General features: G+C 35.6%; 1 protein-coding gene across 2 annotated transcripts in view; it reads left to right on the top strand.

Moving 5' to 3' along the window:
- The window catches only part of LOC149951622 (guanine nucleotide exchange factor DBS-like), a 63,674-nt gene extending 41,451 nt beyond the window's left edge, over positions 1–22,223 (top strand). Inside the window, exons 9-25 of one of the 2 annotated variants that reach the window (XM_090168107.1) lie at positions 1,889–2,080; positions 3,889–4,098; positions 7,043–7,330; positions 9,788–9,945; positions 11,479–11,545; positions 11,623–11,738; positions 12,428–12,497; positions 12,953–13,051; positions 13,125–13,217; positions 13,899–14,021; positions 14,100–14,297; positions 16,080–16,181; positions 17,837–17,915; positions 17,981–18,068; positions 18,299–18,554; positions 20,156–20,375; positions 21,861–22,223. In XM_090168107.1, the coding sequence (XP_090024233.1) occupies positions 1,889–2,080; positions 3,889–4,098; positions 7,043–7,330; positions 9,788–9,945; positions 11,479–11,545; positions 11,623–11,738; positions 12,428–12,497; positions 12,953–13,051; positions 13,125–13,217; positions 13,899–14,021; positions 14,100–14,297; positions 16,080–16,181; positions 17,837–17,915; positions 17,981–18,068; positions 18,299–18,554; positions 20,156–20,375; positions 21,861–21,976 (2,475 nt within the window). In that variant the 3' untranslated portion in view covers positions 21,977–22,223. The remainder of the gene's footprint in view (positions 1–1,888; positions 2,081–3,888; positions 4,099–7,042; positions 7,331–9,787; positions 9,946–11,478; positions 11,546–11,622; positions 11,739–12,427; positions 12,498–12,952; positions 13,052–13,124; positions 13,218–13,898; positions 14,022–14,099; positions 14,298–16,079; positions 16,182–17,836; positions 17,916–17,980; positions 18,069–18,298; positions 18,555–20,155; positions 20,376–21,860) is intronic. The other variant, XM_090168109.1, reaches the window with a different exon arrangement.
- The last annotated feature ends 4,960 nt before the right edge of the window (positions 22,224–27,183 follow it).

The following is a 27,183-nucleotide window of genomic DNA, read 5'->3' as shown; positions in this document are numbered from 1 at the left end:
TATACCGGGGGCCCCAACGGGTGGAATTGGAGAAACAATAAAAATAATCTTCGACATATTCATTCTCCCTGAGTATAAATAAATACATTCTTGGTGCTAATGACTAATTTGCCTCCGGCACGAGAGGTTGGAGGGAAATAGGTCAAGCGGTTGTGTTACCACAACGAAGACGTTAATTTTAGAGAATCAATGAGATTGATTGAATTGACAGACCGCGAGGGGGAGAATCGTCCCTACATAGTCATTTATTCTCCTTTAGTAAATTCACAAGTTTATTATGTTTATAATTTTATTTATATGGTAAAATTAAATGCATTATTGGTGTCACAAAGAACACTCACATGTCACATCGACACATTTCCACGGTCATTTTGCCACGTCGTCCAGTTTATAAATCAGTAATTATCATCAATTAATTTAATATTTTGAATACGTGGTTTTTCTCGCTAGATGCCGCTCTTTGGTTTTGGGCAAAGACTTGCGAAAATTTAAATTTTCTGTTATATAAAAATTCCCTGCGCCAAAAAAAAACTATTTTCGAGCTTAAATAATTCCTAGTAAATGTTAGGACATGAATGAATTTAACTTAGTCCTTTGTGAATGTCTTCACAGTTGTCTTTAAGCGTAATCTTAAGGCGACAAATTTTGAAAAGGGATTTTCTAATTCGCTGTGTTCGGACATTGATTAGAGTAGGCTCTTCTCTTTATACTTTATCATAAGTGTATGATGCCTCTAAGTGGTCAACGTAGCCCTCACATAAACTTCTACTGCCGAAGCCAACGTTTCTCTAATACCATTTGATGCATGGCTAGCATGAGATGTCAAAAGAGAGATATTCGGTATTTCCCTGGAATTTTCGGTCCCCCCGCCGCACTGCACAGTTTAAAAAAATCGTTTTCCCCTCCACCTTACTAGGCGCCACCTACTTAATTTACCCCCGCCCAATTTAGTTTCATTTTTGACCGCACAGCTGCGCCGGGTCCGATTTTTTTTCAAATCTTTCATTTTCCCGGGAATCGGAGGTACAAGTTTTGACATAACATTTTCTAGACAGAGATTCCACCTTGAGATGGCTTATTTGAATACTTAGAGCCATTATTAACTTGTGACTTTATTTATACAACAATGCAATTTCAATAGTTTAAAACCAATCTCGCGGATCACACTTACAAGGAGACATCCCGAAGTGTAACCCACCGATTTTGTTCAAACTCATGGGATTGGTAGACCTTCATGTATCATGAAAAATACTAAAGGGAATTTATTCAATGAGCAACCGTTTTGCCATGGCAACGAAAAATGTTTTTGACAACACAAATTATTAAATTTTCCCATTGAAAATAACATGGGATTTTGACTTCAAATTGATCAAAAGTAAATCAATTTTGATGTTTTTATTGTCAATTTTTATTTCTTTTTTCTTTTTTGGCATTTTCGAAATTTTGAAATTTGTTGGAATTTTTCTAGGAATCGGTCAAAATCCCATGTTATTTTCAATGGGAAAATTTCAATTTTTTATTGTCAAAAACTTTTTTCGTTGCCATGGCAAAACGGTTACCCATTGAATAAATTCCCTTTAGGATTTTTCAAGTTACCAATCCCCCGAGTTTGAACAAAATCGGTGGGTTACACTTCGGGATGTCTCCTTGTTAGTTTAAATTTAGGTCTTTAAACATTCAGTGATCAAGCTAAGCTTTTAGTAGTTTTATTCCAAATTTGACCGTCAAAACTGCTATAACTATATTTAGTTAAGGTTCTTTGCGCCTAGTTACAGCAAGAGAAATGCAATTTCCTGCTTCAATCTAGTTAACAAATAGTCATTTAAAATTATTTATTTTAACGTTGCTGCTAGCGTATTTGTTTCTTAAGTATTCGAATTTTGATTAGGATGAGTTGACGAGAGCGGAGCAAACGTGCAAAACTGGCAAAGATCTCATAACCAAAAACCACTACGCTGTGGACTCCATTTCGCCCAAGTGCGTCGAACTGGAGGATATGATCGTCGAGATGCGCACCGAAGTGGACAGGAAGATTGATATTCTCAACAAGTACCGGGATTTGCAACAAAGAATTGAAAAAGTAACGCTGTTTTTTAGTAAAGCCTTATTCAAACGAGTCAACATTTTTGCAAATCATTGTTTTCCAACACGATTCTCAAATCGTGCTCCACTGTGTGAATGCGGATAAAATGTACACGCCACACCTTTGTTTTGATGAACGGAGGGAAAATATGACCGAGGCTTAGTTATAATATTTTATCTTATAATTTTCGTACACAGCGTTTTAATTGAACAAAACTAAACGAAAATTTTATTCTTGCCACCTTTATTAAAGGGCAACGCAAGCTCTGTGGCAAAAAAAAAAGATAAAGCACCGTGCTTTTTAACCCCCTACACCCCCACTCGGTACTATCGAGACCACGCAGAGTTTACCGTAAATTTCGCACTTTGCATACGTAGTCACACAAATGCCAGCTCACTTGCGTTGCCCTTTAAAGTGAATTGACCGGTTTTGTGGACCGTGATATCGAAAATAAATGTGTTTTACGAACAAAGTTGTGCAAAATGTTGGCTGGTGTATTTCTTAGTACATTTTAAGGTTGTTAATTTTCCGGAAAATTAAAAAATTTAAACATAAATTAGTTTTTAAGGGTTTTTAATGTTTTTTAACTTTTTATCGACATAAAATGTCTAATATCAGTAAACATACTACAAAACATTTATAGTGTTACATTGCTGATCAGTTTAAACTAGTCTAGAAGTTTAGTTTTACTTTTATATTCGAAAAATGAGGCGAAAATGCCGCTTATTTCAATTTGCAAACAATATATTAGACTAATCATGGAATGAAAACTTTTTAATTTTTTGCGGAAAAATACGGAAAATTTTCCGACTTACATCACTAGTACATTTTAAATAGCGTCACTGAAATTAATGTAAAGATCTATCATGTGATTACTTTGTCACTTAATGGAAATTGAAGTGCCTTTTCCCTACACTTAATTTTAATTTAGCTCAATGTTTTATTTTCAAAATCAGAAAAAAATTACTATTAAACTAATTAATTTTGGGTGACAAATGTTTAGGAAATATCACCTTCTCAGGTCCGTACACTGGATGCAGCAAATATTCGTAATACGAAATTTCAGTTGTCTAGTAAAGCGACACCAATTTGAACATGCAGTGACAAAATATCAAAAAAGCACATATTAACACATTTTTAACACGATAATCTTCCTATTAAGTTTATAAACTTGTTATATTCTAAATCAATGTTATCTGACACTATTATCTGATCAGGAGATGGCCTTGGCCGTCTGTTAATGTTTTAATTTAGCTATTTTTAATTAAGAGCACCAACATAAACTTATAAACTTTGCACTCAAGCTTTCAAAGTAAAATCGAAATGTTAATTTACAAAACAAAATCAATAGTTGGCAACTAATCGTTAGTCTTACGTTACATGACAATTTAATAACCCTGTTATTTAAACGCAATGTTCTCGTCAACGTACGAGTGGATGTAATTATGAACAACGATATTCGAGATACAGTTACATTATGACGTATCTTTAAAATTTTATTTATAGTCATTTTTATGTTAAGGTTTTGGTCCATTTTGATACCGGTATATATATTTATCGTAACTCTAATTAGTTCAGAGCGATCACTTTATCTAGTGGTCTATATTTTCTGAGAAAAGCTTGACCTTTAGTAGTGGTAACGGGTAAAAGTGGTTTCGAGTATAAGCTGTATAAGTTATTCTAAAGGTATTCTAATATTGACCTGACTCATCCGTCGAACGCGCCAGTAGGGCAATGTACTTGTACCGTCGGGATTGTATCTAAATGAAGATCGTCTTTTGATCCGCGTGTCTGTCTGTCTGTAGGCGAATCGATGGTGCGCGCGAGGGGTGGACGTTTTGGCGAGTCAGCAAATCGAGAAGTGTACGTCGGCAGAGTTTTCCGAAGTGGCCTTGAAGGAGCTTGACGAATTTCTTCACAGCTCGAAAGATTTTCGCCTCAGCGACCCCAAAGAGTTTCACGCGATCTTTAAAGATGTCAGTATGACGCCTGAAACCAGAGCTCTAGTTCAACAAGTAAGATACTTCCCTCATACGTACTTTATAGAATTCGATCAACTTTCAAAAGTTCTTGAGGTAGCAAAATGTGTCGCGAATTGCGCAAAGCTTAGTAATTTTAAACTTATCTATATATAGAGGAGCGTAATTAACGAGACACTTGGTACAGGATGTTATAAACAAGTTTTCAAATTAAGCTTAATTTTATAAATTCGGTGCCGAACGTATATTTGTTATACTGGAATTTAGTTGAATCTGCGATACAACTATTGAATCGAAAGAGTATGTATATATAGTAAACTATAAAATTGTGTAGTTTAAGACTTGATGCTAAAGGACACTGGACTTTGATCTTAACCAAAGGACGAAGAAACTTAGAATTCAATTTTAATTTTATACCAAGTCATCTATTTTGTATAAAATAAAATATTTTATGAAATGTTTTGTTTAAAGGACCACAGTATCGTTTGAATATAAATAATTTCGCGTACTAGTTGGATCTGTCACGTGAAATTCTGGTCCAATTTTTCTATTGACTCTGAGGCCGTTTTCAGTTTTCAAAAATAAGAATTATACCATAAATTAAACAGAAAAGAAATCTAAAGTTTTTGGAGAAACATTCTTTTAGTTATAGCTTTAGTTAACTGATTTAAATAAAAAAGTCGCGGAAATTTCGCTTTGAATTCATTTTAATCGTATAATGATCAAATCAAATATCTTCCAGACTACTGAACTAGCTATCGACGAAATGTTTGTATAGGTTGAGTTAAATCCGCAAACGTCTTAAGTTCTATTCACTTAAGCGAATTGTTTTACCCAACTTTGTTGAGCAGTTTTCGACACGAAAGGTTGTTGAGATTAATGGTTGAAGATTTCAAAATATGTCAGTAAGCATCGGCCATTAAAACAGCCTTTCTTCAAAACTTGTCGAAGAAAAGTTTTTATGTGAACCAATCGTTGTAGAAATCTGTTTTTGCAACTCGTCTTGGAAAATGTTGGTTCGTATGAATAGGCCTTAAGCTGGCTGACCAATTTTATTTAACCAGAACTTTTCACATTGATAATATTCAAAAGATGCAGGAATATATAACTTTGACCGAATGGTTTCATAAAAACGTAATCAAATCATGAAAATTATTGGGTTTTGCCATACGAGGGCATTAGACTCGTATGCCAACACTGAAAAAAACCATACAGTGCGAACTTGCCGGAATTTAAATTGTACACAATAATGCTACATCTATAACTCCTACAAGTTTCCGATACACGTTTTCTAAGCGCGGTCTTAACCTGTCTATTACTTCGGCTAACGCAGTATTGGTAGTGTTATTCCAGCTACCATAAATTCCTAGTAGCTTGCATAATTTTCTTAAAAACTAACTCCTACAGGATGTGGATACTTTTTGCTTGTTTTGGAATTAAAAGTGTCAGTAGCGTAGCCTGGATTTTACGGAAAACAATTGAAATATAACTGTACATAAACCTTATTTTAGGGGGAACGTGTCCCTGTGACTCCCCTGACTAAGCTTTGGAAAAGTGTTCAGTTTAAACCCCACACCTAACTATTTGCCCGTTGTTGACAACTAAGCAAGGTAAAAAGGCCATCTCAAAGTCAGACTTAAAATCAAGGGAATATTAACAGAAAAAAAAACCAAGATCGTAAATACACACAATCCCCCCGATGTATTAACTATATTTCAAATATTAGATTTAATTAAACAAATTTCCAATCAACTTGTACATTAACGAAAAATAATTTTTTGAGTTACCTGGTTTCGGAAAGTATTAAAACGTGAACACGTTATTTGAAATTAATTTTTAGACAAACCGATTTTTTCGAGTTACCTGGTTTTGGAAATAAGGTAGCGAAACGTTAACGAGTTAGCTGGCGCCGGTATTAATTGGCACGAAATTCAAATATGACAATAGTTCGTATGTGGGTTGTGGGGTCCCTCGAATTGGCCAGAAAACTCACTTAGAATTAAAATTTCTTAATGCAACCGAAAATGCAGTTCAGAAATGATCAGTACTACCTAGACATACAATATTCAACCAAGTCGCTCTTAATTAAAAAAAGTATATACATTTTAAGGTGAAAATCGCCAAAAATCACTAAGACCCACTTCCGGTTAACAATACCGATGAGGGCATGATATTTCCAAATGATTGACGTGTCATGGTACCTCTAATACACACCAATCCCCTAGGTGTGTGTAAAAACGAGATCCAAAAATAACTTGTCTGCGGTGTCACTACAATTTACGGCGGAAAAAATTAAAACCTTTTTCCTGAAGGTCACTTTCCCGTCGTGTGAACTCTTAAAGTTTACGTAAATATTTTTGCGTTTACCTTTCAGTCTCCATTTCTGTGATATTTTAACTTATGGCTTTATGTTACGCCGTTAACTTAGGGCAACGACATGGACTTTAGGCAAAACTTTCTGGTCCGCGTCAAAAACCAGATTAAAAAATAGTAATCTGATTTGTCATCTGAAGAGTCATAGTTGTCTGCGAAGAGCTTACACTTTTAATCCCAAAACCGGCGAACAGGATTTAGAATCCACTTACTATTTCTTGGAATTCTGATTAACCCGGCTCCGTTACAACATCCCGCGCTATTAGAAAGCACAGAATTGGAGTAAAATGACGTCAAAAGCCTACACTCACTATACTAACTCGATATCCCAGAATAGCAGATAAGTATCCATGTCTTACACCGTCCGTGAATTAACTCAAGTATGGAAACTAAAGGCCTTGACCCAACTAGATGAGTCAACTTGAGTTGAGTCAACTAGTTGGTTCGTGTGAGTAAAAGTTCGATGAGTTGATCCACCAGAAAAGTACGCGAGAAAAAATGGATCACTGATCCATTTTTGCTGACTCAGCATTTTGATTTGAAAAGTTGGCTCGGTTGAAAAGGTCTTAATTTGTAATTCGAGCGGTTTCTTTAACTGTCCTGACAGGTACTGAAACGTGTGGAAGATGTACAGGTGATGTGCGAACAGCGGCGAAGTAGTTTGCAGAAACTGATAGCCAAACCCATCCGACCCATTCAAGCTGTCGTCCCCGAGCCAGCCGTGCCTTTGTTGCTCAGTACTCCTAACGGAAGTGGCGCCCCACAATTGGGCGTCACTTCCGGCGCTGCAACAACCAATTCCTCTTCTATCGGAGCGACGACACTGCCCAGATCGGGAAAGTCACCGCCGGATTCCGAAAAAAAGCTCATCAGGAAAGCCAAGACCGTGCCTAAGGTTGACCTCCATTCTAGTACTCTTCCTTCAAGCACGCCTTCTTCTTGAACAACCGCCCACTCTCTGTAGCATGTACTCTCTCTAGTACATAGTGCCTTAGTATTGCACCGGCGCCCTATTAAACGTACTTTCTTACGTTGTGTTGTAATGAACTTTATTTATTAGAATGAATGATTGGGCTGAAAGCATGATGCACGCATTTAGAAAGTCGCTTCTACTTGGTTGCCAGCGTAACCTTATCTGAGTTTTAAAACATCGAAAGTTTTGTTTTAAGATTTAAAATCTGTTTAGAAAATATTAGTAACTACTGTTTTATCGTATTTGTATCGGATGAATTATATTAATAATAATAATCATAATCAGCCAGGCTAATACCATCATAAACCTTATTAGAAAATGTTCATAACAGAGCTACGATGTTTTTAAACTCGGGTAATTATGTCTGTAATCAAGGAAGCTTTATTATTGATTTATATTGCCAAATAAGTCATTATTTCGTCACAATCTTCTGAAATTTTTATTTTATTATTTGTGTATAGTTTTTTTTTAATTTTTATTATAATTTTCCCAACATATTGAAATAAAAAATCTTCTAGTTTAAAATTACCAAGTATTCGACACTATTATTTCCCATAACAGTGTTAAGCTTTCGTGATGTTAGTTAGTGGAATATACTACACTAGAATATTTGGTGAACAATCCGCCAAGAAAAAATTATATTGTAGAATATAAGAGTTTCTGGCCTCGTTTTCATGGTCGGTTTCCAGTTTCCAACGTTTTTAATTTAATGGAATAGTTGCTTAAGCGTATATTCGCGCTGGTCTAAATTAATTTAATATTTTCCGCTCTTATCTTCGATTTTACACGTGTGCTGTAAATAGCCCATAGTCTCGGGATAAATGTGGTCTGCTGCATATTCATCAACAATAAACCATAGAACGTATAACAGAGGAATAGGAACTTGGCTGTTTATCGTCATGGGAAATTTAGGCCTATTAATTTAAAGCAATAACATGACTTACGCCTCGTCTATTGATAAATATACTAACCGGAAATACATCGCGCAAACCACTATCTTTAGAACCTCAAGATACATTTTGAAACCTTGTCCAACCTAGAGTTGCTATTCCTCTTCTTCATTTTGTTTCTCGTCAAATAAAAAAAATATCGCAAATCCGTCAGGCCAAAATATTTCCCATTTTATTAACAAGCGTAAGATTAAGCGGAAAAATTATCTAGAAGTGTAAGCAAAATCCGCTTAAGGTTTTCTAATTTCCCTTTAGGCGAACATTTTCCACTAAAGAGATGTTCATGAAAACGAGACTTCAAAGGGACCCTGACCAAATAACATTAAAATGGTGCTTTAGTCCCATTCGACCGAAGGCGGTTTATGAGGTGTCCCATTCGACCGAATTCCGCCGAAATGTGCGGTTTTTATGTGTCCCATTCGACCGAATTCCGCCGAAACGTGCGCATTTTTATGTGTTCCATTCAACCGAATTCCGCCGAAACGTGCGGTTTTTATGTGTCCCATTCGACCGAATTCCGCCGAAACGTGCGGTTTTTATGTGTCCCATTCGACCGAACGCTTTATGTGTCCCATTTGACCGAACGCTGCTATATAAATTGGCTTTTGCTATGTTTTCAATTTAGTTACTGAAGTCGTTTGCAATGGAGCGGATAGCTAATAAAGGAGGGTATTTATACATCAATAATAATTATTTATTCCGTCTTAATAAAAAGAAAGATACAAATTGCTATTTTTCTTGCCGAAACGCGATGTGTAAAGTAAAAATAGTAACGCATGATGGTGTAATTAGTAAAACGGCTCCTTCAATTCATCCATCACCTAGTCAAGAAAAGTAACTGAACCAAAACTGAAATAGTAAACTTAACCAACTCTAACCTAACCTAACCTAACCTAACCTAAACATGGATCTTCGATAGTACATACCTTATAAATAAAATACCAAATCACCCCGCCAATTGGGCTACATTTTAAAATTCTTTCGGTCGAATGGGATTTCGGTCGAATGGGAATAAACGAAAAAGCGTACTTTTTATTAAACGTTTTCACTCCGTAGGTTGTTGCTTGCGGGTTCGACCCAAAGATCACTAAATAGGTGTACAGTAGTAACCTTTTCAATTGAAAATGTGTAGTATGCGTCTTAGGAGCAACAATCGAAGAGTCCGTTTCTTGCTCCTAGCTGCAATATATTTAATAAATTTAATATTTGCCGTTTCCGAAGTCTTTCGTTTGAAGTTAATCAAGAAATACATTAATTATTAGATTTATCATTTATTTATAAAAAAGGCGAGATGTATATTTTTGTTTTCAAAAGAAATAAAAGCATTTGTTAGCTTTTTTATTTCGTACTTTTTTTCGAAAGATAGTTTGGCCACAAATCGAAATGGCTCTCTCTTGAACGGTCATTCTGTGAATTTTTGTGCCCGCAGATGCAGATTGAGGTGTGCCTTGGGAGGGACCAGCCAAATTGCCTTCCAGTCATGGTCAACGGAGATAGCCAGTGTGGAGGACTTATGGTGCCCAACCACCAAATATACGGGGAGTCCACTTCGCCTAGAACTGGACAAGAGCTCCAAGATAAGAGAGGGTAATGAAAATAATCACTTTTCTTCGAATTTGATTGACGTAAAACGGACTCGCACTCAGAAGCTTAACCTTTAGATAGCTGCCCCCACGGACGTTTTCCGAAATTGGCCAACTTTTTTGAGTTGGTGAAACCCCATTGAGGCTGTTTCTGCCAACAACCCCCTCGGCTCCAGTTGGTTGAATGTTCATTACGCTCCCTAAGAAAAACACTCATCGCTACGCCCCTGCTTGAACTTACAATTGTTAGTATAAATACTTTTATCCACACGACAACCATTATTTATCCACACGACAACCATTATTTTCCCACATGACAAGAATTATTTTTTACACATGATATCAATTATTTTCCACATGACAAGAATTATTTTTTACACATGATATCAATTATTTTCCACATGAAAAGAATTATTTCTTACACATGATATCAATTATTTTTTGTTACGTTTAAAACTAGAGGTGAAGTAAAGTAAATACTGCTGGGTTGACAAAAACCGTTTTTTTTTTATAAAATGGAAAATCCAGTATGGTTTTATCTAGATAAAACCCTAATGAAACCACCATTAAATAACTCTTATATCTGGCCCTATTATTTGTTTCTCCGAGTGTTGATGTTTTTAGCAGACGATTCAAATCAGAAAGTTTTAGTTTCGTACTTTTCGTAATGACTCTTGTTATTCATATTTCATTCGAAATAATCTTCATATTTCGTAGCTTTTGCGCTTTAATTTATACTAGATTTTTTTAAGTGGTTAAATCCGGTTAAAACAGGTGCTTAAACCTGGTCTGGCTGGTTCTTGCCAACCCTGAAATACTGCTCTAATAACTCAACAGAAGCTATTTATCAAGAACACTCACTAAATTATATCAGACGGGTCATCAAATCCTGTTTATATAAGTAAATAATATATAAGAAATAATAAGTATTCTTGAACGCACTAAAGCTTCGTGTTTTCCCTATCCAGTTTTAGCTCAGGTTTATTTGACCTTGGAGAAATAAAGCTTGCGGATGTAACGGACGCTTGGGTAGTTCAGTTTCATCATTGCCTGAAGGGTCACTGAAGAAACTGAACTACTATTTACATTCTTATTTAGTTGTAGGCATCGCTTATAGATGGCGCGAGGCGAAAATGACCCCGCTACTCTGCAAGCTTTATTCCTCTAATATTTGGCCTCTCTACGAGCCCGGTGAAGACTATATATTCTTACAACAAAGTTCAGCCATTACATCATGTCTATTAAAACACTGATTATTTATTATGGTTTTTAAAGGGAATATAAAGTTCCATATTTTTGGTGGATCCCCTCATTTCACATTCCCCCCCCCCCCCCCAGGACTTATAAGAAGCTCAGGGAAACTGGCCTTAGTTACTTGGCAAAAACGTCGTAGTGCGTGTTAGCAGATGATCTGTAAATCCTTAGTGGCATTGGCGCATACATCGCTCTACCATTTCTTAATTAAAGCCAGGGTGCGCCACTGATTGATGGGGCTTTTTTCCTGAGAGGTTAAATGCGGTAATCCTTCCTTTTTCAGTCACGTGATGGCCGAACTTATTGAAACCGAGCAAGCCTATGTCTCAGAGCTTCGTAGTATTTTAACGGTAGGTAAGTTTTACCGTTATACGTGGTACAGCACGTAATGTAAATGATTGCTTTTGTTTTGTCCGATCGTTCTCAGGGATATAGAAAAGAGTTGGAGAGTCCCTCCATGCGCGAGTTGATCCCGTCCATGCTTATGGGCAAAGGCGATATTCTCTTCGGTAACATGGAGGATATCCAACAGTTCCACGAGAAGTAAGACCGGTTTCCAGCTTCCAGATTACGCTCATCTGGTCATGGAATACGTCGATCCCACCCTGTCATGGCGACTAGCGCCTGACAGCCAAAAACGTTGCGTCGTCCCTAGATTAATTGCCAAACCTAAAGCTTTTTATGGAGAGGTCAGTGCAATTAGCCGCAACCAGCGTAGTCTGATTCTGGTAGGGGGAATGAAAGTACATAGATTATTAGGACACTCAAAAGATTAAATCAGATGAAAATATGACGCGCTATCAAAAGACCACTAGAAGAATTAATATGAATTCCTGAAATTGATAAACGAGTTGCGCGAATATCCCTCGAATGCGCTGACCTGTTCGAAAAATGATCTTGGCGGAAGTATTAATTAACAAAGCTCGTGAGATTCTAGAAACGGTCGTCTGTTAAATGTTGGTTCATCGATGAATCTAGAGATGGCGATATTGTAAAATTTCTTCCGCTTATACTGCCTTCCATATTAGGTGGAACCTCAAGCATATTTTTACCAGCCTAGACCGTGGTATCGGCTTATTTCCATGACATTTTAAGTTTTCCTTCAATTTGAAAATTGAACTGTAATTCTATGATTTTATCAATTATGCAATTATAAATTTAACGATTTTGAGTGAGCAAAGATAACTCTGAGCGATAGAGTAGTTGTCAAGACGATGCATATTTCTTTCCAGGGTTTTCCTTATTGACCTTCAGAATTGCAGCCATACGCCCGAAATGGTCGGACGCTGTTTTGTACAAAGGGTAAGATGACAGATCACAATATTTTTTTGAATGAAAAACGATCCCCAGAAGCGCAATAGGAATTAAAACGCCAGGTGAAAAAGTTATTTATCTGGCTTCCAATGTCGATTTTTGGCCAATGGCGTACTGAGCTACGGTGTGGGGTGGCCAACTCAAATTCATGAATGCCAACTCTTTTCTGAATATATATAGTTTTACGTAAAATTGAAATTTACCCCATTTCGTTAAAAGGTTGTCAAGCACTTTGCCTTATGAGATTCGGTTCAGAGGATTGGTTGTTCAGTGGTTTTACTGTTGGAAAATTAAGAAATTCATCACAGCAACGTTGCTGTAAACGGAAATTTGTCGGTTGAACAACCTTTTGCGATGTTCAACCACTAGAGCCGTGCGCTCGGGGACCAGTTATATATGTATATCAATTTATTAAAATATTGATCATGTGTTTATATTTGTAGAGTGATGTTTTCCATAAGCTGTACAGTACGTATTGTATGAATAAGCCCAAATCTGAAGCACTGCGTCGCCAGTGTCAAGATGACAACCCATTTTTCAAGGTAAATTTTGTTGCAATTATTCTCTTTAGATTAACAGAGTGATTCGTGTTAATTTGATCTATTATCTACGAAGGAGTGCCAACGTAAACTAGGACATAAGTTACCTCTAGGAGCATACCTACTAAAACCTGTGCAAAGGATAACAAAGTACCAGTTATTACTCAAAGTAAATATTTTTAAATTTAGAAAAAACTTGATAGGATGGCATTTTTGCTAGAAAAAATATTCAAATAATGTTACTCGACGTTGTTTCTTTTAAAGGGAAACCATGTCAATGTTTAGTAATGTTTTCTGTTACCAGATAGTGTAATGACTCTATCATTAATTAATTTAATAAATTCGTATCTTCGCCGCAAAATAAAAATTAGAGTTGTTACGTGCTTAGAAATAATATAAATATAAAATCTATAAAGTGCTATAAATATCGAGAGCGATCTCTAAAGTGTGTCTTAAAACGCCTATTTTAAATAATTGTTATAAAATAATTATAGATTGGAAATGTGGTCTGAACAGATTTTACGTTATTACCTATTTAACAAAATAAGCAAATTACATCCATTTATCTTAAGCCATTCTCATAAAACTGGATATAAAAATTCTCAAATATATGGCTTTGAATTGGTTCAAGTTTAAGATTAAGTTAAAATTACTAAAGCGTTAATAGATTTTTTTAACAAATTCGAGAATACATTTCATAGTTTTCAATGATTCGATTTAAGACCAAACGTCCATAAAACGGATACAAAAATAGTATAAATCGTTACATTTGAATGATTTCCCCCTAAGACAGTTTTCCGTATAAAATATTTCGATCTCACAACTCAATAAACGTAATTTTTGGCTGTAGGACCTTTCTAAATATTCAAATGGCTTAGCTCAAGCAGAACTTCAAGAGGCAGTTGAAACCATGTTGGACGTATTAAAATACGTCAACGATAGCATGCACCAAATAGCCATAACTGGATTTCACGTTAGTAGACACCGACATCTCGTGGTCGTTCTTTCTAAGTTGGATGAATGAAAATGACGTTTGTTTTACTTGATAAAGGGTAGTTTAGCCGATTACGGCAAGTTGCTGTTACAAGGGGCCTTTAACGTGTGGATGGAGAAGAAGAAGGACCGAATACGCGACCTAAAGTTCAAACCCAGCCAAAGGTACATCTTCCTGTACGAACAGCTCGTGCTCTTCACCAAGAAAGGAGGCAGAGACGACAGCCCGAGTTACGCATTCAAAAACGCCTTAAAGGTCTGATCATTGCTTCATACGTCACAACGGGTGAAGTGAACTACATTGAGTTTTATATTCATTTTGGTTGCGCCTGATAGACCTTGTCACGTAGATGCCGAGGGTATTTTTTATTTTGGCCGCAAATGATTATTTAATTTTTTAATTTAATTTAATTTAAAAAATTTCACATTTTTGGGCATTTTCACGTGTTTCGTTGTACTTATTTCCGTCGTGCGTTCGCCGACACCCCAGTTTCGGTGTCCTAATAATTTCCACGTGATATTCCGGTAGTTTATAAAATCAATTAAAGTTTTGGTTCATTTTCTAGGTGTTTTGTATTTTTGAGCCACAAACGCTTATTTCAGGTTTTAATTGAAAAGCATTTGAGAGAGTTGGCCGTTTTAGGTCTATCGAAATCTGGCAGCCTTGCCCGCCTTCCGGCCTGTATCTCCATACCGAAAATGGCCGACGATTACGCCGCCGAAAATATTTTACTAAACTGATCGGCGGCGTTTTTGAGCGTTATTTAAAATTAAATACTTGATGCGTAAGGCTTGGTACTGTCCTCTAGGTCGCGTTATAGATGGCACATCGCTAAATTACTACTTTTTTAAAATTAAGTTAATTAAAAAAAATTATCATTTGCGGTCCAAAAAAATCACTTCGTAATCTACGCGTCAAGTGCTACATTTTCCGCCCAAAAAATAAAAAAAATCGGCTAATCCCCTAAAATTACTACTTTTTTAAAATTAAGTTAATTAAAAAAATTATCATTTGCGGTCCAAAAAAAATCACTTCATAATCTACGCGTCAAGTGCTACATTATCCGCCAAAAAATAACAAAAAATACATGAGGCCGCTGTAGTTCAAATTTGCCGTAACAACTACCCTAGAGTACCCAAAAGTCCCTGTTTTTATTGAAGGTCCTTAAATCACTGTAAAATTGGGTTTTAGTGCATAAGGTACCCAATACCTATAAATCCGGTGAAAAGAGCCTCCACCTTAAAGCAAGTGGCGGCTCTATCATTGTCACATGTATTATGAAAAGCCCCCTTTTACAAGAGATGGCCATGAATGATGAATCTATCCGATTCTTGGAAAATAAACGACTTTATTGGAGAGCGTGGTGCCATCTATTTATGTCAAAGGAAGCTAAAATTAAAAACAGCCAAATGATAACGCCGTCAGAGAGCCATTGTAGAGTATTATAATTACACAACTTATACTCTATTTAGTGGGCTTTAACCTAAATTATATATCCCATGTAAAAATATGGTTTCTAATTGCTGTAATTTATGATATTGACCAATTTACAAACGATCCAATCAACGCGAGGGATACCTATAAGCACCGCCTCTTTAATTTCGACGCTATTGAAAAAATAGCTACTTCACGTTCAGTCGCCACTTTCTTTAAAATATTTTGATTCTTCGGTTCCAGGGCACTTAACGAAATGGGCAAGCTGAGGTGTATCCATACGCAATAGCAATAGTTTAGTAATAATAAGATATGTAACTTTTGGTCAAAACGAAAAGTAACGCAACGTTTTTGCCATAATGAAAAGTTAAATGGTTTTGAAAAATCGAAAGTTATGCAAGTTAATGGGTTAATTTAATTAAAATTAAAATTTATTTTTACTTTAAATTTATCCTTATTTAAATGCTAGTTTGAAATAATCGGTTCCATTTTTTCCCTAATTATTTTTAAAATTTCGTTGGGAGCCCTGAGTTATCGAGTAACTTTTTAAACTTATAAGACAAATTCTGAACACTGACTGCTATATCTAATGTTTGATTTCAGACTTCTCAAATTGGTCTTACCGAAAACGTGCGTGGCTCGAGAGGAGACAGGAGAAAGTTCGAAGTGTGGCTTCACGGCAGAACACAAGTCTTCATTATTCAGGTACCCAGCGTTTTAACTTTGCGCCTCACGACATCAATAATTTTATTTGCCGATTGAGTAAGGCAAGACTAGATACCTAAAGGCAAAGACGCGGGCAGAAGGTTGTTTTTTTTTTCTAAATTAGGTCGCAGGGGGCTATCACCACTTCGCCCTAAGAGCCAATCCGGCCATGTAATTGACAAAAAAAGTTCACCTTAATGTTGTCCACTGATTAAACTATCGCTCTGAAGTAACATTATTTGAAAAATGTCATTAAGCTAATGTCGCTAAATGAATTGAAAGAGCTAATTATTATTACATTATTTTGTATACAATATAAACGGGACACTGGCGCAGGAGATGTTTGAACTGGTTACTGAACGTCTGGTGGGGTTGCGTAGTTATTAGCTTCTTCGCCTCGCAGCAAGAGGAGCCGAGTGGAGAGCTGTTGGTCACGTGACATGAATGGCTTACCACCACCACCCTCCTACGCAGCTTAGCCCGGCCACCTGAAATAATGGCATTAAAAGTCGCTAGATGACTTTTGCACTTTTACCTCGCAGCACGAGGAGCTGGGTTCGATCCCAACTTGTGGCACTGGGTGAAAATTCGGAACAACTCCTTCTGCGTTGAGATTGCAAGTTATCTTCCCACTGTTTTAAGGGGTTTTCCACCGAATTCTTCGGTTTCTCCTTCCATAAAAACTTGTAGAGGTTAACGGTAATAGTTAGTGTAGGGAGCTTTTGGCTCGCGTGGCATCCTGGGCTTTCCACCACCCTCCTACGCATTGTAACCCGGCCACCTGAAATAATGGCTTTAAAAGTCGCTTGATGACTTAGGCCTAAGGTGATGCCTTGGGTATTAGTCTTGCTGATTATTATTATTGTTATTATTCTTAAAGGTGGTGAATTAAGTAATATTATAACCGATTAATATCATTATTTATTTATATTACAATTCGATCTGTGACGTTATATACTTCGGGTCAAGGTTACCCATTTAACTCCGCATAGTGCTTCTAACCGACACATTCAGCAAACTATTTTGAGTAGTTTTTAAAAAAACAATATCTTTAGATATCGTCAATCTAGAATATTACAACGAAATAATCGGATTACTAAATGATTAAAACAGATATGTCAGCTTAGAGATAATGTGAAATTGGTGTAGACGAAGTTTATTCAGGACCGAAACGAGGTGGCGCTGTGGTCCTGAACACTTCGACATTGCTAATGACATCGAACAATCCAAGTCATGAACTCATGACATCCGCTGAAAGAGGGGGTAGCCATAGTTTTCGCTGACGAATTGGTCCCATTCTTCTCGTAACAAGCGTTCTTAACACACGATTTTCTGTATGGGCTTAATCTCAATTAGCAGAAGTTAATAAGTAAGCATTTCTTCTATTAGCTTTCAATTGATTTTAATGTAATAAGGACCATAATAAGAAATTGTTTCTCCAAAGATCGTATTTTAAAATTGCATTTGGGACTTATGGGATTTGAGGCCAGAGATCACCATATTAGTAGAACTTTGTAAAATCAGTTGTTTAAATTTCTCATATCACACTATCCCCCAAACACATGCTTCGATTTAGTTCAATATCAGATCAATCTAATTTTTAATGAGATTTGAGTAGCTTCAAAATAAGACTAACCTGTAAAAATGCTTTGTAGGCTTCATCAAATCAAGTGAAAGACGTGTGGGTGTGTGAAATTAAAAAGGTCTTGTTTCAACAGTTTGAGAAAATGAAAGGTAAGCTTAACATCTAACAAATTACTCGTCCATTCAATCCATATATATTTTTTTTGTATGAATAGACGTTAGCACGAAGCAATATTCGGACAAGCCCCAAAAGCTGGCTCCTGTCAATGGAACAAACACACACTTACCTGCTGTCATCAAAAAGTAAGTCCCAAATCCAGCACTATGATAGTTTATCTTTTAGTTATGGTAGATTAACAAAACAAATAGGAACGTTATAGAGTGGAAGAGCTTCCACTGACGTCGTGAGTTGGTACCACCAATGGTTGTACCATAGATTCCTATTCGAGTTGATGTAAAGTTTCACAATCCGGTTTTGGGGATAGCGTGCGCAATGAATTGTTTGATTTAAATATAATTATCACACGTTGTAGATCACGAAATGTGATGGGAAGCCTGAGCTGGGACAATTGCCCAACAGCCACCAATAACAATAATCGTGTGATCAACCATCGGCCACCAGAACTGGGAAGAAGAGCCACTTTGCCCGCGTTCCGCAGCTACAGACAGAAGCAGGAAGTGGACAGTTGTGGCGCTTGTGGGGAGAGCATCGAAGACGGCTGGTCGACCGACGAATTCTCCAACTCGGACGAGGAAGACGACAGGGACGTCTTCATCGACCAAATTGAGGTCATACACTCTCGTTACATTACATTAGATAACAAAAGTTATACTGTCCAAAAAGTAAAAAGTATCCATATTATTGGATAAAGTTTTGCTGTTCAATGCCATGTTATACAAACTTTATGGAAAAAATTTATTAATCGTAATGGCGTTCTTAGCCACTTTAGAACACTTCGAATCAATGAACAGTTTATTCAAACTCTTACTAAAGGGGTTGTCAATATTCTACTTACAAGGAGACGACCCGAGGTGATAATCACCGATTTTGTTCAAACTCGGGTATAGTGTAAACCTCCATGTACCTTAAAAAACCTGCAAGGGAAAAGTTGCGACAGGCTTTCATTTTGCCATGGCAACCGAAAACGTTTTATGACAACATGATTTGGAATTTTTACCATTGAAAATAACATGGGAATCTGAAGGATTTTTTTAAGGGTCCCCCCTGTGAAACCTTTTAAGAAATGAAAAATTTTGAAAATTTCAAAAACGTTAAAAATACATTTAAATTGATTTTAAAAATTAAATGTAATCAAGTTTAAATGCAGTTTTGTCGATTGTGGGACCCTTAAAATCCTTCAGATTCCCATGTTATTTTCAATTTAAATAATTCCAAATCATGATGTCAAAAACGTTTTCGGTTGCCATGGCAAAACGAAAGCCCATCGCAACTTTTCCCTCGCAGGTTTATCAAGTTACATGGAGGTGTACATTATACCCGAGTTTGAACAAAATCGGTGATTTTCATTTCGGGTCGTCTCCTTGTCAGTATAACTGTACTTAAGAGTGAGTAAGATCTTTTCGTTCTGTGTACAAACAAACTGAGTAAATAGATGAAAGCTGTTCATATACCACACAGCGTAGATATTTTGTTATAATGACCCAGATTATCCTGCCTAGAGGTGGAGTATATGAAGAACGACGGGTTATAAAACAGAGGCTTTTTTTTAATTAAGTGTCCCTCTGTACCAAATTCCGGCTACGCCAATGATATAAAATGCCTTTCGTTCAAATGTATTAAAGTAAAGGTGTCTAATTACCGATCTTTGGAAAAATGTTTCAATTCCCTTTATTTTAGCGGATCTGCTCGCCGCCAACTATGCGTGGCCCTGTATATGAACCGTATTAGATTTCAGGTTAAGTCTGGGTCACAACTTGGCCAACAAAAGCATTTGTGTTGCCAACACGTTGTCAGAATCTTTTCTCCATGTTGGCAAACCATATTTTGGCAAAAAAAGTCAGCTAGTGTAAATAGGCGTGAACACACCAAGGCAATGAAATTTAGGGAAACTCTACATGAAAACTGGTTTGAAGCGATATTGTGATCATGGCTTAAATTAGATAAACGATATGCGAGATAGAAGCGCTCTACATGGTCGCCTTGAGGAAGAGAGTGATGAACCCTAAGGGCTTCACAGATAATGTCTTGTTCCCTGGTCTTGTGCTAACTCGGAAATGGCGATATTACGAGTAAATTCGATTATAGTTACTGCAAACACTCTAGACGCAACTATATATTTTGAAAGTTTGAATATACATTTACCCAATTTTTAAATTTTGCGCTATTGAATTTTCTGATGTACTTATTTTGCATTCTCTGGTGCCCTTAGATTGGAGGCCGGTTTTGCGTATTGGGTGATTACGAAGCCGTGGATGTCGGGGAAGCTAGCCTGCACGAAGGCGAAACGGTGGAAGTACAAAAAGTCGGTGGCGCTGGTTGGTGGTACGTTCGTGTGATTGAAACTGGCAGTCAAGGATGGGCACCCGCTTCTTACCTAGGACCGGCTCCCAGCAAAAGGGGATCCAACACACCTTCCGTCAGCAGTCAAGGTAAATAATCGAACTTGGTCATACTAAGTCATACTATGAATTTATAGTTGTGCTTCACGTTAGTTATATAATAATAATAAGCTACGCTAGTATATATTTACCTTCTATATTTGTTGAATTCCTAAATCATAATCATCATCGTATGAAGCGTGTGCAGGAAGCCATACCGAGGCTTAGGACTGGCGTGTTATAATATGTTATTCAGTTGAGAATTTTATCTCCAGAGGCGCTAATTTTTGTGTATGATGTCAATTCTAAGTCCCTCACAAATCAATAATTATGAAAACTAACTGACACACTTATAGAACCTAACGTATTAACCAAATTATACACCTATGGAACCTAATTATACACGAATGGAATATAATGATACACTTATGGAATATAATTATATACTTATGGAGACAAATTATACATTTATGGAACCTAATAAGTCACCTATGGAACCTCATTATACACTTATCGAACCTATAATTTTACACTAATGGAAACCTAATTATACACCTATGAAACCTCATTATACACTTATGGAACTTAATTTTACACATATGGAAACTAATTATACACCTATGGAACTTAGTTATTCACTTATGGAACCTAATTACACACTTATGGAACCAGTTAGACACTTATAGAACATAATTATACACTTATCGAACCTAATTTTACACTTAGGGAACCTAATTATAATCTTATGAAATCTAATTATACACAGATGGAATCTCATTATACACTATTATACTATTATATTTCGGACTGAATAGGTGTCTGACTAGCAGTAACCTTAGAAAAAAAATTACTGTAATGTATTGAATTATACTTAGAGATAATGGCTTCATTGAGATGATCCTTGGGCATCATGGTCGGATACACCAAGAGCCCGAGTCAAAGGTGGACGCTCAATCACTTTGGAAGGCACCTTGGGGAACTAATAAGATACCGGGCTAATTTGAGTTTTATAAGGGATATCATAAAAGAAAGGGTTATAATAATAATCAGCTAGGCTAATACCCAAGATACCACCCTAGGCCCAAGTCAACTAGCGACTTTTAAATGGCCGGATTAGAATGCGTGACAAGCACTTCATGCCATCTTGGATAAATAATAGTAGTTCCTACCTGGATATATCACTCTAGCATTTCTTAAGTGTTTGTTACGGGTTCTGCCTTGTAGAAGGCTGCGTGTTACGGGAGTTTCGGAAATTCTCCGTTATCTTCGCCGAAGAGGCGCTGCTGTTGCAAAAGTCATTTGCTTGACAGGTTTTTTCCAAGTGATATATCCAGGTAGGAACTACTATTATTAATCCAAGATGACATACGAGCCAGGCGCTCCCTACGCTTTCTATTACCTTTAACCTCTGCAAGTTTTATAGGAAAGGGGAAACCGTAGAACTCTTGGGAGAGAACTTGCAAACTTTACGCAGAAGGAGTTGTTCCGATTGCCATTTCGAAATAACAAATCGTGAGGTTGTTTTTGTATTTGTAGATTCTGGAAGCGGTAGCTTAAGGCACGCGGTCAGTCGCACCAGCGTGGCCAGCAACATCAGCAACACCAGTCTGGAAGGCGGGCAGCATCCTCTGGCGGGAGCGGGCTCCGTTTGAATTGAAGTATTACGAACTATTTAATACATAGATACAGTTAATAAGAAAAGGTTATAAACGTAAATAAATATAAATTAACGCAACGAGTGTTCTTTTCGTCCGCTGAAGGGCTTTGTAACCTTTAGAAAATTAACCAACTTTAAATTGAAACATTGTGCTTCCAATAATTTTTAAGAAGATCATGTTTTCTATGAAATATACTAGCAAAAATACATTCACGCACTCATTTACTTATATAAATACAAATAATTAACGAAACATTTGTTTGAGTGAATGATGATAAGTGCATTGAGAAAGAGAATGTTTTCAGATGGCATGTACTTTCTCGCATTGCTCCAGAATATTGCTATCGGTAGTGAGATCATACAACGAGTAAGTCCACTTTCGTAGTTAATTCGGAAGAACAATTATACTTTCAACGCGCGTGGTTATTCTAAATCGTTAATTAATGTTGTCTAGAATCCGCTCGCTTTAAGGTGTTCATTTTACTCTATACACCTTCACAATTCTGAATTAGCCTTTTCAGCGAACATAGAGTCACCTAGGTGCAAGCGTGAGAAGTACAATTAGCTTAAGGATTTTCTTCCGCGAAGCTGACGTTTTGTGATTTATGACGACAAATAGTCTTTTTAGTGGATGAAAAATCCACTAGCTAAAAAAATCCTACGGTTGGTGGCTAGGTGGCTCTATGGAAGCTGAACAGGCGAATGGTAAATATGACGTTAGAGTTCTGTTAAATACTTATTCGCGACCGAAACTCGTAGTGTAGCGTCTGCTATAGCCATGGCTTCCACTGGGTAATGTTGAAAAAACATTCAATTCAAAAAGAAAAATACCGGAAATCTCTTCTTCGTTCAAAATAATGAAATTATTATAGAAATTAGTTGTCTTGTTGTGTAATTACATTTTTTGTCATAAACTATAATCAGATCGGCTAATACTAGGCTAATACCTAAGTCATCAAGTGACTTTTAAAGTCATTAATTCAGGTGGCTGGGTTACAATGTGTGTGAGGTTGGTGGCAAGCCCTTCATGCCACGCGAGCCAACAGCTCCCTACACTAATTATTACTATTAACCTCAACAAGTTTTTACTTGCATATAGTTTAAAATACATTTAATTAGAAACGAAAAAGTTAAAATCGTTTTCTTCAAATACACGAAAAATATTGTAAAAAAGCCAGCACGTAAATTTATTTAAATTAATAGATATTATTATTTTTTGGAAAATAGAAGAATGCTAATAGAAGAATATCCCTTTTTGTCTTCTCAAAAATAATATACCTTTTTGCTTCCCTATTAAAAATTCAAATTTTTGCCTCTCCACGAAAAATATCCCTTATTGCCTCACCACGGAAATTACCCCATTTTGTCACATCACGAAAAATATATCTTTTGACTTCACTGTGAAAAGTACCCTTTTTTTGCCTCACCACTAAAAATATCCCTTTCGGCCTCACCAAGAAAAATATAATTTTTTTTTCTTTCCACAAATAATATACCATTTTGCCTCGCCATTAAAAAATCAATTTTGCCTCACATGAAAAATATCCCTTTTGCCGCACCATGAAAAAAGACCATTTTTGCTTCACCAATAAAAATACCACATTTTGCCTCACCACGAAAAATATCCCCTTTTGCCTCACCACGAAAAATACCCATTTTGGTCTCACCACAAATAATATCCCCTTTTAAAAAATCTATTTTTGGCTCACAACAAATAATATCCCTTTTTAAAAAGTCAACTTTTGGCTCACCACAAATAATATCCCTTTTTAAAAAATCAATTTTTGGCTCACCACAAATAATATCCCTTTTTAAAAAATCAATTTTTGGCTCACCACAAATAATATCCCTTTTTAAAAAATCCATTTTTGGCTCGCCACAAATAATATCCCTTTTAAAAATCCATTTTTGGCTCACCACAAATAATATCCCTTTTTAAAAATCAATTTTTGGCTCACCACGAATAATATCCCTTTTAGCTTCATTACTAAAAATACCCCTTTTGGCCTCCCCACGAAAATATCCCTTTTTGTCTTACCACAAAAACTATATCTTTTTGCATTACCACGAAATATTTCTACAAAGAAGAAGCAAATCCCTCAACAAGGAAGCCCTGGCTGTAGGCCAAAGTCCGTTTCGCCGATCTATAAATTCAGCTTATACGCCACCTCACATTGTTTTCGAAACTCGGCAAAAGAGGGAAAAGTGATAGATTTCGATCGCGAATTAAGTGCATTAACATTTAATTCCTTTTACAAGTAATGTAAATTTTTGCTGTAACGGTAACTGTTAAACCTGAAAACTATAATATTTTTCATAATTAATTTCCGACTATTCAGAGCGCATGACTGTTTTTCGAGCCTAGTTCTTCAAATGGCTCTGTAATAATGTTAAAAGTTTCATCTATGCAAAAGAAATCGAACTGACTACTCTATTAGTGTTAAGTCGTAGACTCTACATTTACATTGAAAGTATGAAATCTCAAATCATTGTAAATATTTAATACGAAGAGTGGTTTTTTTATCAAAGTGCATTTGTTATTTTAGCGGCGTTTGGCTCGTGATAGACGCTCCCAGTCTTTGAGAGAATAACTTACACTTTATTAAAGCGTTTTAGAAATTTCAGATAATTTATTTTTTAAAAATAAATGCTTTAGATTTATAATAAGCTATTACAGTACCAAATAAATCGTTGATTGACGTAGCGAAAGATAATTTCTCTCGCTCAGAGGTCACTTAGTGGTCACCGCCGATTTTCAGACACCCGGAATCACCGGTGTTAACCTCTAAAAGTCTATATATAGTTTTTATTATTGAACATGGTTTGATAAACTTAAATTATCAATTCAGAACTTGCTAAAAATATTGAAATTACTATTTTATTTAAGTTTAAGTTAACTAATATTTCACCAAATATTGTTATTAAAGATAAAATAGTTTTAAATGTTTCGTCGTCCAATGAAGAATAATCGCTACCGTGAATATTTTGGAGCAAATGAGATTGATCAATATAGATTTGTTACCTGCAATGTAATCGCGAATTCAACATAAGCGTTTAAACGATTAAAAACGGTTATTATGAACTGTTCGTCTAATATTGCTAAAAATTCGTTTTCAACTCCATTTTACGAAGTATTAGCGTACGAATTATAACGTCACTGTCTGTACAAAAACACAACGGTCATTTTTAATAGAAAGGTTCAAGAATTACTACTCGTAAAGTACATGTTTGCGTGGAACTATTGGTTTTAAACTATACATTTGCGTTATCAGCGTAGCTTTTAAAATGTCTTTTGAACTATAGTTTCCGCAGTCAAAGCTTTTAAGAATCGATATTGGACGGTAACAATTTATTGAGTTTATTATTATGAAATTCCAGAGATATTGAATTATTATTAAATTAAATTATTTGACCAAATAAGAGAGTTTATGGAAATGGAAAACATTTAGCTAAATTAAACGTTCAAATAAATTTACACCCCTGTAAATTATTATAAAAACTGTAAATATGCTTTAATTGTACATCATAGCGTAAAAAATGTCTATGGTTCAAAGTTGTCTACTCCGAAATTCACCTTATAGCTAGTGAAAACGAACGTGGATTTTCTCTTTAACGTGTTAAACAACGTGTTAATTGAAATTCTTGTTACAAATCTCGACCTAAATAATTTTAAAATTAAATAACCGTATTAGTTCTTTAACCTATGAAGTATAAAAGTCAAGATATAATATCAGGTATCACCGTTTTTAAACTATTTAATTTTAACATTTGTACCAATAGTTTTTACCAAAAAAGTTATGGCAGTGAGAAACACCCGGAGAAAATATGTAATTTATTGGATTGCTGAGAAAAAGTAGATCGCTTTTAATTAAACTTTAGAACACTACTGATTACGTATTAATAGGTTTGTGGTAAAACTATTATCGGTATCTATATTTTTCTGATAATACTGTTATTTTTATCTACCGCTTTTTGATCACATGGTTATTGATACTAGTCTATTTGCGAATCCACGGTCATCGGTATCGATCGATTTGTGAAAACATTTTTAATGTTATGGATCAGTTTTGTGATAACCTTTTGTTAATATTGTCGATCAGCTTGCGATCACATTTTGTTATTGTTATCGTTCCAGTTGTGATAACATTGTTGTTGATATTGATTTGGTTTGTGAAACCATTCTCACCGCATCGATCGGTGTTACCAAATTGTGTAACACTATTGTCCGAAAGACTGCTTTATGATACAATTGTTTTCGATTTGTGTGATATGGTTATTGTTACCAGAAATGTTATTATTATCGATTGGTTTTTTGAGAACATTGCTGTGGGTATATCGATCGGCTTACCTTATATTGCACGACCGGAAAACTAAACGAAATTAAAGAGTATAACGAGAAAACGACACCGTTAAAGAGACAGTCCACTAGACAATATATAAGTAATATATTTATTTTGCGAATCATTGTCTCCAAAATCCTACCCATGGCTATATTTAAGCATTCATATTCTTACGTTTATATTATCTCTCAATAAAGTGACAAATATGAAGTTTGAATTATTAGATGATGAAAATATGGTTTAAAAAATGTTTTATTCGTCGGCATCATATTCTGTCATTGCAAAAGTGACGAAATTTGTGGTAGTTGATTCAAACGAGGTCACTAAAACCCTGCTCAGCTTTAGAATGTAGATTATATATATATATATATATATATAAATGATGTTAGAAAGAAAATGACTTTATTGTTTTAATATAGTACAAAACAATTTCAAGTAAGCTAATTGAAATTATACCTATTGTACGTTTTCATCATCGAAATACGATATTTTCGCCACTAGATGTAGACATATAATTTGCCATAAAATTAAAAAAAAAAACATTCATAAAATGGTAGTCTGATGTATAAAATACAGTTGCACTTAACGTTATAATAAGAAAACCAAACTTATTCGTATTGACAAGTTTTATACATTATTAAAAAACAAATCGAGAATTCCATTCATTTTGATGGTCTGTATTTTTAAAATTAGGAACTATTGTACTTTTTGTGGTTTCTATTTTCAAAGCGAAGTTACAATTTTAATAGATTGGTTTTTCAAATTTATCAAAAATGTATTCATGTTATTGTGTAGTGTAAAATTTGGATAGTACGAATTTTTAAACATATTCTTAAATAATACTTATCATATTAGTAGAAAA

The sequence above is a fragment of the Leiobunum rupestre genome, chromosome 3, assembly GCF_980474605.1.
Source record: "Leiobunum rupestre chromosome 3, qqLeiRupe1.1.hap1, whole genome shotgun sequence".
In the NCBI taxonomy this organism is placed as follows: Eukaryota; Metazoa; Arthropoda; class Arachnida; order Opiliones; family Sclerosomatidae; genus Leiobunum; species Leiobunum rupestre.
This window is presented reverse-complemented; position numbering and strand designations above follow the sequence as displayed.